This window comes from Patiria miniata, unplaced genomic scaffold (genome assembly GCF_015706575.1).
Source record: "Patiria miniata isolate m_02_andy unplaced genomic scaffold, ASM1570657v1 HiC_scaffold_21, whole genome shotgun sequence".
Taxonomy (NCBI): domain Eukaryota; kingdom Metazoa; phylum Echinodermata; class Asteroidea; order Valvatida; family Asterinidae; genus Patiria; species Patiria miniata.
The window spans coordinates 2407981-2422533 of record NW_024037060.1 but is presented as its reverse complement, the minus strand read 5'-3'; the positions used below and the strand labels follow the sequence as shown (position 1 = coordinate 2422533).

Genomic DNA, 14553 nt, shown 5'->3' with positions numbered 1-14553 from the left:
ATTGCTGTTATTACAAGAGATTGTTGGGCTACAGAAAGGGACATGTGATGCTTTTTGCCCTTTTTTAGGGGGAAGACCAAAACAATTGTACATTTGTACATGTTTATGTGAATTTGTTTAAATTATAGTTTTAGTTTTGTAACGGTCCTTCCATATATGCAGGATGCTGCTTCATTCCCTGCCACCCCCCCCCTTTTACTCAGCAGAGTTCAACATGTTAATCAGTTATATGCAAATTAGGATCAACTATCAGTAGCTAATCTGCTAGAATGGGATTAGAAGATAAGTCTATTTATAGTTAATAATGTGGTATTAGCAGGTTCATTGATGCATGCATGGTAGCATGCTGCTACTGATGGTCTAGTGTGACTGGGGTACCAGAACATTTTATGTACAAATACATACATGTACAGACTTGGCACATGTATTGTTGGGTACTCCAATAAAATCCAACTGAAGTCATAACTTATTGTAAAATATCCATTGTCAATAAACATGTCTCAACTTATTTACACAATTTTGGACTTAAACTATTTTGGTTTTCCTATTGAGTTTCAATTCTTCTCTAAACAAACCAACCCCCAAATACAAAGTACACAATGGGCATGTAGGCTATTGTAGCTCTATATGATTTAATTTTTTAATAGAAGTTTACTCAGCGCATTAGGTTCCGAAATCTATAATTAAAAAAAAATGCTTTTAAGGTCCCATATAAACAAAATCCATCCTGAGAAAGGGTCTAAATTGCTGGCAATACTTGCTGCCAGTATAGTCCTACAATCTGTCTTGATCACATCTAACACTATTATTCAAGAATTAGACGAAAAAGTTCTGTGGTTATTACTTAGCGCAGTCTTTGATTTAGAAGGCTTCATCCAGTACGTTGTTTAGGACCATGGCTCAACCTTGAAAAGAGCAAGGACATTTTCCCGTTGTTCGGGAACTTCAATGAGAAAATCTGAACATCTGTGGGAACATTTCAAAGGGTAACAAGGTCAGAATCCGGGCAACAGAGGTCATGAAATCCCTGACATCAAATCAACTCCGGTTAAAACCCATGTACAAAAAAGGTCAGAGAGATTGATCAAAGTAATCAAGGATCAGAATGAATGATCTTTTTTTGTGGAGATTATCCTTAAAATCTCTTTACTGAGCTTGTGCGCCAGGCAAATAAATTTCTTGGAGTATTGTTCCTTTTGTCCAACCCAAACTCCTTCAACCAATGACGTACTTTTGGAGGTCACGTCATGGACTTCTAATGAAGGGTTTACCAAGCACTTGCTATATATCCCCAGAAAACAGCTTCTTACAATTTTCTTTCTTTTTGGGGGGTGGGAATTTCCAAAAGCTCTATTTATGTTTTAGCCTAGAGTTTAAATTGCACAAAAGTATGACATGAAACTGATATTCCATGATGGACATGAATAGTGCACTAAGGTCAATAATATAGGGTCCGGAGTGTGACATTTTGTCTGTCCCTGTTATCTTGGTACTTTGCAATTTGCGATTCAAGTACTTCAAATGATTTTTGTATATGTTGGGTAGGTAGTTTGCTATTCATAATTACTCTTGGAGGATGACTGATGGAAGGAGTGCATCAGAATTATAAAATCACAGATGTCATGTGCATGTAACGGGGTCAGGAAAAAATGTGGACCCAATATTTATAGAATGACTTTATAAATGTATATCGATCGCGAGTTCGGATGATACAAGAAAGTGTCTTGAATTGAAATCCCAATACGATAGTCAACAAACCCCAGAACTTCCTACACTGTATTTTATCCAAACAACAACCCTCCTAAAATACAACAAAAAACACAAATCTTAACCAATTAGCACCTGTGCTACTTAATGTATTTATTCAATAAAAAAAATATATAGCTTGGGGCAGCATAGGGACTAACAATGGGTTAATTAATACAGGTACACAAACAAAACCCCAAATGTTTAGCCCGCCTGTGGGTGAACGAGTGAGTGAGCGAGAGTGAGTGACACAAACAAACACATTTTTGAAAGCAAACTGCATATAATTCCTAATCACAGGTGGGGAAAGTACTGACCCGGCCAGTGCGAATGAACTTTGAGTGAAAATCCCCATCGCTGTGATTCACGCTGACTGCCTCGCAGAAAGACGGAAGTCGTTGATCACGGGACCACCGTGTACATTGGCAACTACTTGGCCTGGTTGGGTTGTCCGAAGAGGTGTTGCAAATAGCCAAACCAACCCCTTAGGTAATTCAGTATTTCCCGTTTGAATGATGGCGTTCAAGTGAAACAGCTGTGAAAACAACTGTCCCATGGGTCAATGCTTGGTGATCCTCCTTTTAAATGTGGGAACTCTCGCTTTAACTGTAGAGAAAGGACCTCCTTTTGGTGCTTTCAAAGTCATCCTAACCACCCCACCCCCAGCCCCAGCCCCAGCCCCAGCCCCACCCCCCAAAAAATATTCAGTAGTTAAAGGGAATATACATCATTTGCTTTTGCTGTAATTTTCAGAAATGGATGGAATTGGGGGGTTGGAAATATATATCAAATATAGTTACACTGACTTTTTTGAGGTTTTGGGTTCGAAAATGCTATAAAAACCCAAGAAAAACAATCGTTTTCCTGTAGTCTGGTTCCCTGACTCCATTTAAGAAGAAACAGAGCAGTTTACATATATTGGGGAATTGTAAGGTCAGGGAACCAGTCTAGCTGGCTTGTACCCGTTCATAGGTGTGTAATCGATTGCAAACAAGTGCGTGATGGTCAATTGGGGCCAGTATTTGAAAAAAAGCCAGTTTTTTCCAACGCTGATCGGCCGATCAGCGTTGGAAATTGATACAAAAATACCACTTTTCTTGAAAATGACAGTATACCAGGTGCCATGATTTTACAGGATGCTTTACACTGTCATTCACTAACAGTCCAGCAAGGTATTTCAAAATGATTTGGTAGTTTTATTTTTTGATGTTTGCAAATGTTGTATTTTCCCTTTAATTCTTCCCTCTTTTACTTTCATTATGTATACGCACATGCACATTCAATGTACATGTATGTATAGTCCATCTGGTGTTTATGGAATTGCACAAATAATCAGATGATTGTCATGTGATCCATAAGTTGATTTCCAGCCCAATATGAGCCTTGTGTACATGTACGGTACTTCTGGCCCCGACACAAACTCAAATTCAGTCCCATGAAAGCTGACATTATGACATCATTACAATATCTGCTGGTATGATTTACCGGCCCACCAATGTTTAGCCAGTAAACATACACTTGCGTGTTGCATAGTGCGCGGAGCCTCTGGCATTTCAGTTTATTTGTACTAGGAAAGTTACCCTTTGCAAATAAGTACTAATTGAACAAATGATGCCTGCAAATTAAATACTTAATTGGGTCGGCTGTCTTTTACACATCAATTGTCTTTACTGTATCTGTTCACTATTTTTATGCCATATGGTACAATTGTACATGTACAATGTATACATGTACCGGTACATGCGCATACTTGTACACCCACGTACATGAATGTAGGCAAAAGCATGTGATGTACATTTTGTACAACGTACATTCTACATGTATTTACACATCCATGTAAATAAATGCACATGTATACATATCATACATAATTTAATGTGCACACAGTCACATCATGTACATGTACCAGTACATAATAATAATAATAATAATAATAATTTATTCATTTATAAAGCGCAAATTCCAATATGATTTTGTTCAAATGCGCTGTACAGTAAAAATATTAATTAAAATACAAGAAAATACACTCTAAAAATGTACCATGACGCGCTATTACACACATTAATAATAAAAAAGTAACAGCAAAAAATTACTCGCAAGGAGCTTAGAACGACCCACCATTTCACATGTTAAAATACAAAGAAGTAACAATAAAATCAGTAAAAGGCTAACTTAAAAAGATGAGTTACATACTGTAAATGTACAATGTACAGGTTCATCATGATGTTTGTACATGTACATGAACAGTTTAACTCCAGAATAATGTACAATACGGTGTATGCACCGGTATACTCCAAGTACAAAACACTTTTGGTATTTCAACGATTTTGTACAAACTGCATACAAGTGTACATGTATACATGTACATGTACATGTTCACGTACCGGTATGTAAAATTCATGAAAATGAACAGTGTACATGTACTTGTAAAGTTGTATTTTCATGTAATTACATGTACGGTACATGTATAACTCTTACTGATGTTAAGCGTACATTTAATGGACACATGTACCGGTACATTACTGAGGTAATTTCAAGATTTGAATATCAATTTTGTTCCGATCATTTTTCTTTGTACTTTTACAAAATTGGGGAACTACACATATGCAGTTTATACTGTCCAAAAATGGGGTGCTAACCATCTGTTCCCAATCGTAAACACTGCGGCTTCCTTTGATATTACACTGTATCTGAAATTCTACAATTGAGGCAGTCATGCATGAATAAGTCCATTATATTGTATCGCTGTTAATTTAAAGTATTTTTTTCTGCCAGATCACCATAGGGCTTGCAAAATAATGATTGACTATTAAAATTGTAAATTTGACAGTTAGCACTATTTCTAAAATTTGACTTGTGACTTTGTGTACAAGTACATGTACATAGTACACCAAAAAGTTGAATAGAAGTATGCTTATAAATGTGTACAATTTGGTACCGGTACTTACCTTGCAGTAAACCACTGTATCAATGAGAGTGTAGTTGACAGATCGGCCTACCCAATCCAAAGACATATTGGAGTACCAACTAGTTATTCCACAATTTAAAACTCAAAAATCAGCCCAGCTGAAAGAAACACTCCAAAACTTCACTAATGAAACATTTTTTCCAAGTATTGTTGCACAGCACAACTCCTTCAGGTATTAAGAGAAGTATATGTACTCCGAGTTCAGACAGCAGACCAATATCTGAATATTGGAGAAATTATGAGCCACCAGGAAACTTAATCCACAGGTGAAATTTGAGACACGTGACGGCATGAAATCCAGAAAACAGATGTCAGCTGGGTCAAAGGTGGCCAAAGAGTTTTCCACTTTCGCTTTCCAGAACTTAAGCTTTTCCACTTGACTTCCAGTGAGTTCACAATAGAAGCACAGACAAATATGGCACACTGCTTCTGTGTTGCGTTTTTCTCCACCTTATAGATCCAGTCAATTTTCAATTGGATTCCGCTTGGAAGATTTCTGGCACACAGCAAGTATCTCCATCAAAACAGGTAATCCAATGGATTTAAAAACTCAGTTCCAATGATTCCTCTGTCCTTCGCTTGCTGAAAAAAGGCTGTTGTCAAATGCTTTTTTATTTTGTAGTCGACCTAACTTGATGACAGTTGTGCAATATATCTCTCTACTTTGACTAGATACCGGTACCTATTCTCCAGATCCTCAGCATTTTAGCAGATTGCCCCAGGAAACCGTAGTGCTGTGGCAGATTGCTTTTAAGATGACATCGCCACTATCTCTTCATTCCAGTCATTTCTACTTCTGTTCTCCACAAAACTGGTCGGAATTGAAACGATGCAGTCGCAAGTTCAAGGGAGCTATACTGCTGTAATTCCACGGCTCAAACCATCCAACACAAGTATGAACATGTAGGCCCTACCTGTTGCATTTGTATAATCAGTCAAAATTGCATTTCGCTTAATGTGTGAATTATATTCCAGAAACGACCCGATATACTTGACAAGTAAACAAACAGGAAGCTCCAAGTGCGTACCTGGCTCAAATGTACATTTACATGAATGTCAAACTAAGGCTAGGCCATATGGCATGCTGACACAAGTCGAACAGACAAATACACACACAACAACAAAATATTCAGAGACGATTTTTGGCATCTAGCCCAAATGCCAACCTGTGAACACAATGCCAGTTGTTGTCATATTCAATACACAAGCTGGTGAGATTTTCCGCAGGTATAGGTGACAGCGGTGCATTCTATAATCCAATGTGTACGTGATTCAATGCTGTCTCCAACTTTCCATAAAGAAATATTTTCGGCTATGAACTTGTGCAATTTTTGTCACACAAGCTTAATTTAATTCCTTTGATCGTGAAAAAAACAACCATAGATGTACAGGTGTATTTAAAATAGAATATCAGTAACAATAGCTAAGCTACCAGTGCTCAAGTTCATTTTCAACAGCAGATATCAACAGAGATATTAGGCTGTGAAAGTGAAAAAAACAGTTTCGTCCGAACAGAGTAAGTTCAGTTTCAGTGGTTTGCAAAATAAGTTTCAATACAAACTTTCATTCTCTGAAATGTGTCTACAACCTTTTCTTTAAGAGTGACTCACACAGACAAAACAAACTTCACTTTTTAAACTTCTGACATTAATGCAGAGCAGAAAAAACGATTCAGTGACTGCATCAAAACTGTCCACATCTGTTCCAAAGAATCACAATTATGCCAGATCACAACTGAATATCGTCAACATCTACGATAAGATTGCCTGACACTCAACACTTGCTCCATGAAGAAAAGAAAAGATGCAGATAATTCACCAAATGACAGTTTCTTAAAGATGTCAACACTTCATTCAGACACAGCCTTCGATGCACCACAAGACGATCGAGCACAAGATGACAGGTTCTGACCCAAGGCAAAATGAACGCGACGAGTGATCCCTATTGTCAAAGGCGCACAACGCCAGGTGAGCACAGAAGCCGACAGCAATGAAGAACAAACTTGTGACAACTGCCAACACCAATCCCAATCACACCAGGCAAATATTACGCGCTGACCCTCCTCTTTCCCACACACTCATCGTCAGCTCTCGCTCTGAACGTCATTAAATTATCTCGCTTAAGACCAGCTGGGATCAGGTGCTGCATTGCTCATAACTCAACCGCGATCTTTGATGATTAAATAGCGCCGCTTCAGGTGGTACAATCGTGCGACATGTCCCGCGATGATCTGGTTTGTTTCTACAATTCTGAAATTAACAAACTCAGCAGGTTTCTGTCTGGAAGATTATAAAGTGAGAGTGTCACGGTCATATAAATTGTTTTCCTTAAATTCCTTGATCCGTGGTATGATTGTCCACTGATGAACAAATGGTCAAGGTATGGATACATGTATGCACGTCAATCTTTTACTGGTGTAACGCACAAATGCATAGTACCAGCAAATATTAGAAATGATGCTCTTCCCTACAGAGTCAACTTCTGTGAGCTGAACGGTATTTGCTGAAAACTGAAGCGCTGCGCAGTAATTACAATGTTTATGTAAATAGTTGGAGACTGACGCTGCACCTGGTCATAAATGTCATGACATCTCAGGTGATCTATCCAATGACTGACAGAGCCTGGATTAACCCAGCTGTGAAGGTGACACTCGTACTTCGAAATGTACACATATCAGACATGTGGCCTGCAATGTACTTGCCACTCAAGTATAGTAACTTACAAATGTACATTGTAACATGTAAATGTACCGGTACATACTCCTGCATGTACGTACGGTACATGTAAATAATGGCTACCCTGTACAGTATAAGTAGTGGGTTTAATTTGAACAATTAAATATATTTATTAAAGGGAATGTACATCATTCACTCCTAAATCGGCCGCGGTCCTCTCTTCTCTAAAGACTGACATTTGACACATCCAAATTTTATCGATTTTTTCTGTAATCAACTTTTCATTAGACATGAAATGGTCGTCATGGTCTCCTTTCCACCATGCTTGTATGACCCTGCTCCATCAATGCAGATCGTTCTTTATGTACAAATGTAGATAACATGTATTGTGGACACCTTCATTGTACATGTACATTTCCCCCTCTCCCCATCAACCAGTAACCCCCCCCCCCCCCCCCCACTCCAACAAGAGCTTCAGGAAATGTTGATGTGGAGTACTGTGGCCTCCTGGTTAAGGGCACTGATTCGTGGTCTGTGGGTAAAGCTGCAGGTTGTGGGTTCGAGTCCTGGAGGGGTCATGGTGCGTGTGCCCTTGGGCAAGGCACTTAGTCACTCATTGCTTCTCTCCACCCAGGAGTAAATGGGTACCTGTGAGGGCAGAGATGGTTATTGTGATTGAATTAGCTTCCTTGCGCCTAACAGGCTGCATCGAGCTGTATACTCCCCAGGGAGCTGAGATGGTATTTGGAATGTTTCATGTGCCCAATGAGCAGGGGTAATAATGATGTAGCGCCTTGAGCACCAGTCCTGGTGGATACGTGCGCTTTATAAATATCCACTATTATTATTATTATTATGTTTTGCAACACTGTACAAATGTACATGATGTACATGTACATAGCTTATTGCTGTGACCTGTTGGCGGATTGCCAATTACAAGTCCCAGAGGCCCAGACATTTCATCTCACAAACCCCGGCTGGTTTTCATATTTCCAAGCATTGGAATGGAGTGTGCAGGTTTTTCTTTTTTGCAACAAAATAGACATTATTCTGCTCTTGACCTCTTGCTCGACCCCTGCAGATTTGCACAGCCAACTAGTTGAATACGCAGACTCATGGCTGCGCAGACTCGGAACTTCAGTGAAAGCCATCACGAGTTGGTAGACGGTATTTTGCACCAGTCCTCAATAAATAATTGAATTCGCAGGCAATGCACAGGGACATTAGTTGGTTTATACACACTTACTGCACCAGCAGACTTCAAGCGGTTCAACCTACCCGTTTTGCATCAAGGTAAATGGAGTTTCTGGTAAAAATATTATGTATGTGTAAGAATGTTGTTGCCAAAACTGAGAGTAGGTAATTTTGCATCATTCCTTAGTAAATCAAAATACTCTCTCCTCTTTCTCTCCTCTTACGTCTACAGATGAGTAAATGATCTGTTGGAATTCAAAATGTCAAAGATGTATTGACAGCAGCAGTGTTGCATGTATGTATACGTGTACATTCACCATCACAAAGCTCTTACATGTATTTTGCCCTTGAATTTCCTGTAGTACATGTACATGTATCTCAAGTTCTCAACACTGGATTTCTACAACTAATCTCACACAGGTGTGAAAGTATGGAATGTAGTCAAGTCAATCACAAGTCCCTGCAAGTCCATCGCAAGTCCTCCATCAGTCCCATTCAACTCACAAGTTATTCAAATGAACTCTGATTTGCAAAGATATTTCATAGTTATTGTTCATCCACTCTTACTTGGAACTGGATTTGTGATTTTACTTGTGACTGGAATTATGATGGACTTGACTAAATCCTTGAAATGTAGGCAAAAATGTTTTGAAGACAGTGTCCTGTTCCGTATCAATTCCTCGCATATATTTCTGCAGTGTGTTCAAGCTGACAAGATATTTGGTAGACCTTCTTCCCGTGTATGGTATTTCAAGGGAATGCGAATGCCAAGCAAATATGACATCACAAAACATTCGCTGCGAAATTCGCCAGAGTTAAAATGTGTTCTTAAACTTCTGCGAATTCGTAGCCAAAATACCAGTACTTGTTGTGACTCATAAATTCGCGTTCGTATTCGCTTTCACACTGAGTACGAAATGGCCTTCATTAGAATAATTGCTGATACTATTTGTATGATGTTCCGTCAAGTAAGCAGCTTCCAGAGTTAAAGGGAATGTACAACATTTGCTTTTGCTGCAATTTTCAGAAATAAATGGATTTGGAGGATTAGTATGCTATAGAAAATATTGTTACACTGACTTGTTTCACTTTTTGGGTTCGTAGATGCTGGGAAAAACCAAGAAAACCAATCATACTCTTGTTGTCTGGTTCCCAGACCCCACTTAAAGGTAGAGTCCATCATTTGCAGCCATCCGAGAAGTAACTGGCGTAATTATTGTTGAAAAACTAACTTGGTTGAAAGATAGTAAGGGGACTAAACTCCCTGTGAAATTATTCTTTCTGGGAACCTGTCATTTTGAAGTAATCAACGAAAGAAGGCATTTCCAACGGTGATTCTTAAGAAGCACCGTAGGAAAATTTAAATTAGTAGTTCGTTTTGTTATTCAGCGAAGCGCGCACAAGTATTGGAACGACGCACACGCGCGCGCGGTTGTTGTAATTCGTCGGATCAGTGCGCGACGTTGCGTATAGTTGCAATTCAAAACAATTCAAAACATGATTCAGCAACGTTTGATTTGAAATTGAGATCTTAGAATGCTGTTTTTCTCGGAATGTACAGCTGAAGCTTAGCTGAAACTTCATCAGGTTAGTTGCTCAGTATCCTTCATTAGATTTTGAACTCTTTTGTTGCTTCAAACGAACAAAATGCACAAATTACAAATGATGGACTATACCTTTAAGATGAAACGGAGCAATTTATAGACTTTGGGGAATTGTACGATCAGAGAATCAGTATAGCAGGCTTGTAGTCTTCACAGGTGTGTAATCAATTGCAAAGAAAATGCAGACAAACTAAATATGAAAAACTAGGAGCACTTCTTGAAAAAAGCCAGTTTTCTCCAACGCTGGTCGGCCAACCAGCGTTGGAAAAATACATTTTTTCTTGAAAATCTCAGCACACCCGGAGCCACAATTTTACAGGATGCGTTTAGACTGCATTCCCTAACAATCAAGTTAGATATTTCCTGATAATTTGATCATTTCGTTTTTTGATGTTTGCAAATGTTGTATCTTCCCTTTAACTACACCAATACTGTCCAGGTAGCTTGTTACTCGTAACCCAGTGACTCAGAACCATTTCTAAGTCGTTGACTAATGAAGGGGGTGGAGCTTAATCCTCCCAAATCTTCTGCTTCGTTAACCCTCGCTGTATTCCAATCTGACTCAACACAGGTTCAAATGAGGCCAATTACACCGACCAGGTGCCAATTTCATGGCACTGCTTAACAGTCAGCAGAAAAGTGGTGCTACCTAAAGCGGAAAATTGTGCTAGCTTTTAAGCATTTTTAAGCACGTAAGCGTGCCTTTTGCTGTGCTTACTGCTTACTGCTTACAGTCTCTATGAAATAGACGGAGACTGTTACCAGAAAATCGTGTGCTCATATACTGTGTACATGTAGCAGTGCCATGAAAACGGGCCCTGCTCTCATCCAGATTTGTTAAAGGGAATATACAACATTTGCAAACATCGAAAAATAAAACTACCTAGTTTTTACGAAATAGCTTACTAGGGTGTTGGTAAATGACAGTCTAAGGCATCCTGTAAAATTATGGCACCTGGTTTGAAGTCATTTTCAAGAAAAGTGGTATTTTGTACAAATTTCTAACGATGGTCGGCCGACCACCGTTGGAAAAACCTAACTATTATTCAACTACTGCTCCGAATTTACCTTTTTTTCAGTCCAAATTGGGTTTGCTATTGGTAACATGTTCATGATCGGGTGCAGGCCAGCTACACTGGTTCCCTTACCTTACAATTTTCTGGCATCAATAAATATATCCATTTCATCTTCAGTGGAGTCAGGGAACCAGACTACTTGAACATTCTTGTTTTTCTTGATTTTTGCAGCATTTTGGAACACAAAACGTCAAACATGTCAGTGTAACAATATTTTATCTATTATACTAACCCCTCAAATAGTTCATTTCTGAAACTTACAGCAAAAGCCAATGATGTACATTCCCTTTAAGCGCAAAAGTGTGTTACTTAGCAAAAACAAGTAGCTTGGCAAAATACGGTATACAAGATGCAGCAAGACTTCGGTGCAACTTCATGGAGCTCTTTTGTGGTACAATGTAAGTATGTACATTAGTACGCGTGGGACTAAACATGGACCGTTATTGCCTGCAGAAGTAATGCATGCACACTAGTTTCACCATTTTTCAGGGAGAGATTTTACAAGATCCCCAAGACGTTGCTGCTATTGGGTGATAGCGGTTCGTCATAATGAGGCCCTCATGGCGGTGGGTTATCACATAACAACAACTCTTGATCCAAGACTACATCAATGGTTACATACCGGTAGAGAGAGATGGGAGAGACCACTAGGAGGGATATTGCTCACGTGAACGTGCAGAATCAGAATAGAATTAGTTACGTGTAATTCATGCCATACGCGCACAAGACAGTACAGTGTGTCCCTTGCACTGATGCTCTCGAAAGAGGTAAAAAAAAAGTGCCGTCTTCTCTTCGTACACTGAGTCTATAAACTTACCCAACCTGGATAGTAGCACACATAATACTCCAAGCATTTGAGCTCTCTTTTATCCAAGAAGTTGGCCATTTCCTGTCCCAAAAGAATCCTCCGTTTAAAAGTCAAAGATTTCCATCACAACTGAGAGAAGCCTGGACTAATGCTCTCCAAAATCAGAGCTGAAGCTGGAAGCTTTTGAGAGCAAACTGAGGGGCTACGTACAGCAGCTCAAATGGGGAGTTGAGAAAGATGCTACCCTGTCTGCATGTGCCCACTGCACCTCCTAATGTGGACTCAAAAGTTTGGATTCACAAGTTGGCAAAACATACACACTGATTACAAAGGTCTTGAGACTTCCTCAAACGTCAAAGCTGGAGTCTTATCTTCACCTGTAGACAGGAAGGGAGGAAAAGGGGGGGGGGGGGGAATACTGAGAGGCTCGAGCGTGTCTTCAAGACCCAGTCTCACTTGATGACTAAGCAATGTTGTGGTTGGGCTGAGCTGGCTGGGGCACATCCACGAAAAAAAGAAATCCAAAGGAACTTGGTAACCGGCAATGACGAACACAAAACAGTGGGGTTCTTAACTGTCAAAATCTCTGGAGCTTTCTCCAGATTTCCCTGGATCCATTGTCTCAATTAAGACGTTGGTGTAAGATTTGTTAACCCTGATAAGGAATTACCACTTTACCAGCTACCGTACATGCACATCAACTTGAAGACGATGAGTGACAAGCATGGCATGTCTGGATCTTGGATTTGTTGGTTTAAAGGCTTTGTGTCTGGGGGGAAGGGGGTGGGAGGGGGAGAGAAAGAGGGGTCGCTGATGTCACAGTTAAGGCGACAGTTCAAATGAGGCGCTAGGCCCATACCCCACAATTGACCTATCACGGTAGAATGGCGTTAGAATCGCGCCAACGCAGCTTGTCAAATATTCCAGTTACATATGGACGCGGAACGCACAACATCTGAGACAAACAAAACTTAGCCTACAAAACTTCCATAGGGTTGTCTAAGGGGCATGGCTAAGGGGTGTGCATCAGAGCCAGGTATCAGAGTACCCGACCGCTGATATCAGGAACCGGTTCCAGATTATGGGATTGGGTACCCGCAGCCAACTTTACAAATTACTTAGTAACTTCTCAGACAATGAAAAAGAAAGGTTTTGAATGCCACTTTTGGGAAATTTCAAAATGAAAACCAGGCTACCTGAAAATAAACTAAAACAGATTTCACGTTTGTACCGTACTTGTGCAATTGAAAGTTGCAAATCCTTTAGCCCACACTTGTATCTTGCTGCACTGATGCACCCATGTACCGGTACAATGTAGGTAGTAGTGTTGTCCTGCGCACCTTTATTGACCTATCGTGGTAGAATCGCGTTAGAATCGCGTCAACGCAGTCTGTGAAATATTGTCCAATTACATGAAATACAAATGGACACAGAACGCGCAACATCTGAGACAAACAAAAGTTAGCGTACAATCATGGGGTTGTCTAAGGGGCGTGGCTACGTCGCAAACAGTGATAGGTCAATTATGTAAACCATCTCAACAGCAACTTCCAGGATTTGAATTCTGGGGTTGGATTTCTTTTATGGGTACCCAGGAACCGGTACCTGCGTTTTACTTCTATAGATACAACCAGTTTACCGTACAACCTGTAAATGCACACCATTGTCCATTAAACTTAAAATGATTGAATTATACACTGTACACGTACAGGTACAGGTATGTACAGCATCATTTATTTATAGCTTTCCAACTACCGGTTCCACGCCAACAACTTCATTTCAACAGAGGGCAGTGTTCACAATGGTGGGAAACCAAGTTCAAGTTTCAACTAGAATTGCCCCATTGGACATGGAGTTTCAGCAAATACTTAGTACACACGTGCAAGACATGCATGCTTTTATTTGAAATCAGCAGCAACTTTTCAGTGTTTTGATGTTTGATTAGATAATGCTTCAAGTACCTGCACAATGTGTCAAGCTTTCAAAAATCTTGAACAGAAGAGAAACAATGAAGGAAATCGTCCATGAGAATTAATCCCCTAAAGGCTCAAAACTAAGAAATATGAAGGGCACCCTGTCCCTCAGGTTTAATTAAGGTCGGACAGTACCGGTAAATATGCATGAAAATATTGAACAGACCTGGAGAAATCCAAATTAATTTGATCGGGAGTTTCTAAATTTTAATGCCTTAATTTCCTGAGGCAATTTATGATTTAACTGCTATGTAAATGGCACATGTACATGTACATACGTACCGGTACCATCATATCGTATGGAGTGTAGGCATCTTAGCCCCAAAAATTACTAAATAAACAAACAAATAAACAAAATAAAAAAGGCCCATACAAATGTTATCAAAAAATCTGTATATATCTCTCAGTCACTGTTGTGCATTGAATGGCTGAATAAGCAAATCAGACATCCAATTATAAAATCTCAGTCACCTAAAAAAATTAACCTTGAAAAGATGCAGCACATCTAC

The 14553-nt window shown here is 39.6% G+C and overlaps 1 protein-coding gene across 1 annotated transcript in view; it reads right to left on the bottom strand.

Annotated features, from left to right (window-relative positions):
* The window catches only part of LOC119729753 (unconventional myosin-Va-like), a 69458-nt gene extending 64187 nt beyond the window's left edge, over positions 1–5271 (bottom strand). The window contains 1 exon segment of the mRNA XM_038202480.1: positions 4695–5271. Coding sequence (XP_038058408.1) covers positions 4695–4760 — 66 coding nt within the window. The 5' untranslated portion in view covers positions 4761–5271.
* Positions 5272–14553: the final 9282 nt, after the last annotated feature.